A 4003-nucleotide genomic window follows, 5' to 3' on the forward strand; every position below is an offset into this window, starting at 1 on the left:
GCCATGCTGGGGGGCGCCGTGACCATGGCGGCGATGGTGCCCACGAGCATGATGGTTTGGGTCGAATCAAGATAACCATACTTGAATTCTCTAGACGTTGTGCTGACCCGGAGAAATATTTGGAGTGGGAGATGCGCGTAAATCAGATTTTTGACGGTCACAACTACTCCGAAGAGAAGAAGGTTCGTGTTGCATCTATGGAATTTACAGAGTATGCTCTTGTATGGTGGGATAATAAGAACCATACTCACGAGCGACCAGGGACATGGGCTGACATGAAGCGAATCATGAAGGAATGTTTTGTGCCTGCTTACTACACTCGCCAGCTACATAGTAGGTTGCGTTGTCTAGTGCAAGGTACATAATCAATTGATGAATACTATAAGGAGATGCAAGTTTTGATGATCTGTACAGCTGTGCGTGAGTCTGCGAAGGCGACCATGGTACGTTTCTTTGAGGGGTTAGAAGAAAAGATTCGTGGCCGTGTTGATTTAATGCAATATAATGATATTCATGAGTTGCTTCATCAAGCGGAGCATGCTGAACGTTGGGTATTGGAGAAGCAAGCTTCAGAGACTCGTCCAACTTACAACAGTGGGCGACGTGGTTCTTCTCCTATTGATGGTGGGTTTAGTGCTAAACCGACTCCATCTTATAAGTCCGGAAGCATTGAACAGAGCAAAGTGGCGGCTGCGCCTAAGGAGGTTTCTCAGGTTTCATCTAGTGCGACGTCATCTCATCATCGTAATATTATTTGCCACAAGTGTGGAGGTCGTAGATACATGAAGCATGAATGTTCCAATCAACGAAGGGTTCTATTTCTTGATGCGGAATATATTTCAGAATCTGAAGATGAGACGCCTAAGTTAGTGGATGAAATCGAAAGAGGTCACGGTGATACCATACTATGTTATCCTCAAGATGATCCTAATATGGAGAGTTTGCTAGCACATAAGGTCCAGCGAGATGATAAGGTCATTTTCGAACCAGGACAACGACGAAGTATTTTTCAAACTACATGTACAATCAATAAAGAAGTGTGCAAACTGATAATTGATGGCGATAGTGCTAGCAACATGATTAGCAAGGATGTGATGGATTCTCTTTCGTTGCCAACATGGGAGCATCCAAAACCATACTATATGAAGTGGATAAATGATGTGGGCAAAGTGAAAGTAACACACAGGGTGAAGGTGCCCTTTTCTGTTGATGGCTATGTTGACAAAGTGGAATGTGATGTTATGCCACTACATTTTTGTCATCTTATTTTGGGGCGTCCGTGACAACATGATGTGAACGCTCTTCATCATGGACGAACAAACAGATACACTTTTATGCATAAGGGTGAGTTCTATGCTATTACTCCCAAAGATGCAAAAGAAATAAAATGTACTATTGAAGTGTTCAAGAAAAAATCTACAAGGCATAGATCAAAACCGAGGACGGTTTCTTTTAAAGGGAGGAAGGATGATGTGACATTGTCTACGGACACTCATGTTTCGTTGATGGAGAAATATGTCATACCAGCTAAACTCCATGACAAAAAGAATCAAATTGTTACTATCGGTTTTATGCAAAAACAAAGTACGACCAGGCCGTGTTTAGCTTTCGAGATACAGGTAATACAGATTGGCAGGATGAAATTTCAGATTATTCCGAAGAAAGAAGCCAAGCCTACCTTTCAAACACCATGCAATCATGTCATGATGGAAAATATTGAGTCCAACTATTTTTGAAGCAACAGTATAAAGATTCACGAGGGTGCATGTATGTGGTTGTCAAAGTACTAATCTGTTTTGGACTTTTGTGTTCAACGTGGCTGGATACTTAAATTAGTTAAGATTTGATTTATTAGGATAGAAGAGAGAGAGAGTCCGTATGTATGTTTCCTTGTTTATATACAGGGCTGGCCGGCCGGCCGTGTGCGGGTAGTTTTTTCTTTTGGCTATTTCCCACCGATGGATAGGTTGGCAAGTCGGCGTATCTTCAGGCCGCTGCAGAATATTTGTTGATAGCTTTTGAGGCTTTGTGATTTTGGTTTGAGATTAATTCTAGGTTTCAATTTCTGCTGATCTATTGAAGATCGTCCAGACACGTACTTCTTCTTTTGGGTGTGCGTGTTGTTTTTGTGGTGATTGCATCTACAAGATCACGAGCGCCACACGTTTCAGTGACACCATACCGTGAAAGATTGGGCAAATTATTCGTGCCGTCGTTTTTCTGTCGACGGTCGCATCAACACATCCCTTCTAACATCTAAGGGTGTGTCTGGTTGAGGAACCAACTGTCACGGAATGGAATGGTTCCATTCCAGAGGAATGGGTCGATTCCGTTCCTATGTTTGGTAGGTGCAAAAAAGTAGAACGGGTTGGTTCTGTTCCAGTGTTTGGTTTGGAAGGATGGAATGAAAAATAGAATAACAGAAATTCAAAATTTTGACAGCATTTCATTTGTATTTTGAAGAAAAACAACATAAAACTCAATGACATATAACTCAATTTTCAGCAATGAAGTAGCAAGTTCATTTGGCACATCCAGAAGCAATCAAGTAGCAAGGCAATCAAGTAGCAAGTTCATTTGGCACATCCAAAAGCAATCAGCCATTACATGTCTTTAACATACAAATAACCAAAGCAAAGTTCACTACAGCCATACATGTTCACATACCCAATATCCAAAAGCAACCCAATGGCACTACAACCATGCATACATGTCAAGTTCACATACTTGACAACCATACAACCATATCAAATTTAGAAGTTTTTCTTCACATACCTACTCACCCAAATAGATTTGTTGGTTTCAGAGAGTTTCATGAAGGCTCTTGCGGTCTTGGGGTTGTCAACAAGATGAGCATAGTAGTGGGCAAGGTACTCTTCATCAAATTCTTTCAAACTGGAGACTACATCCCAAATATTATCGGGTGTCATCATCATCTCCACCAGATTTCACAAGAGCTTCAGCAACAAGTTTAAACCCATCTTTGAGAATGGCACCTAGTGGATCCTCTAGAACTTTCACCACCTTGGCCTTCTTTTTTGGTGGTCCTTTCGGGTGAGAAGACTCACCAACTTGTGGTGACGTGTTGATCCCACCATTCACCACCATTCTCCTCATCATCGACATCAATAGAGAGGAGATCATTTCCAGACCTTGCATTCATCCCCTTAGCCCCGGTTGTTCCAAAAATGGTCGCCATGGCATGGTAGTGCTCAATTGGGTTATTCAAGAAGGGAGCATCAGGTTTGTGGGTCTACAAAGAAAACTCAAGTCATTAGCATAATTAAGGCAGAAAATGGGATGATATTGTTCATAATATAGAAGCTTACCATGCAATGACCTGCATAGTGTTCATCGCTGAGCCTAATTGTACAAGTATCTTCATCCCATAGAGCTCCACTTAAATTCTTCAAATTGACAACCCTGACCCAAATCTTCCTCCACTTCTTGAGACGGTTTCTAACTTGATCAGAGGCGATAGCTAGCTTGAATTGCTCATTCAGAATAGCAACACATTGTTTGAGATGTGTCTCCGTGAATCCACTAGAAGTTCTCTTTCCTTTAGCAACAAGATCAGCCAACAAACCTAGCATAGTGTTGGTCATGGAAGTTGTCCATACAATGACCCCACTTTTTCCGGAGTTCCCATTTGCAGAGGTAACTTCAACGTTGTCTATTTCTGTCTAGCCATCAAAAATTTGCAAAAGAATGGATTAAAGCATCTAAATTTATAAGTTACAATCTGCCCAGCCATGAAAATGTTGCAAAAACTAGTATGAAATCAGCACAAACACATGATTTAAACATATAAAAGATACAATCTGCCCAGCCATCAAAATGTTGCAATAAAAGGATGAAATCAGCACAACTACATGATTTAAACATATAGAAGATACAATCTGCCCAGCCATCAAAATGTCACAATAGAAAGGATGAAATCATCACAAATATATGGTTTTACATAATAAATACCACAATATGTCCAGCCATCAAATAAATGCAA

General features: G+C 40.9%; 1 protein-coding gene across 1 annotated transcript; it reads right to left on the reverse strand.

The window, feature by feature from the left end:
* Nucleotides 1-2637: 2637 nt before the first annotated feature.
* On the reverse strand, nt 2638-3664 carry LOC119335722. Its single transcript, XM_037607815.1, has 2 exons — nt 3330-3664; nt 2638-3253 (listed from the first exon to the last, which is right to left on the reverse strand). The coding sequence occupies exons 1-2, from the start codon at nt 3603-3605 to the stop codon at nt 3065-3067; spliced, it is 465 nt and encodes a 154-aa protein (XP_037463712.1). The 5' UTR covers nt 3606-3664; the 3' UTR covers nt 2638-3064.
* Between the last annotated feature and the right edge of the window lie 339 nt (nt 3665-4003).

This window comes from Triticum dicoccoides, chromosome 7B (assembly GCF_002162155.2).
Source record: "Triticum dicoccoides isolate Atlit2015 ecotype Zavitan chromosome 7B, WEW_v2.0, whole genome shotgun sequence".
NCBI lineage: Eukaryota > Viridiplantae > Streptophyta > Magnoliopsida > Poales > Poaceae > Triticum > Triticum dicoccoides.

Excerpts from the sequence above, each read along its gene's own strand:
- LOC119335722 (XM_037607815.1), bottom strand. The coding sequence starts at position 3,605 with ATGACCAACACTATGCTAGGTTTGTTGGCTGATCTTGTTGCTAAAGGA. Across the intron at positions 3,254-3,329 it reads ACTATGCAGGTCATTGCATG|ACCCACAAACCTGATGCTCC; the intron begins GTAAGCTTCTAT and ends TTTTCTTTGTAG.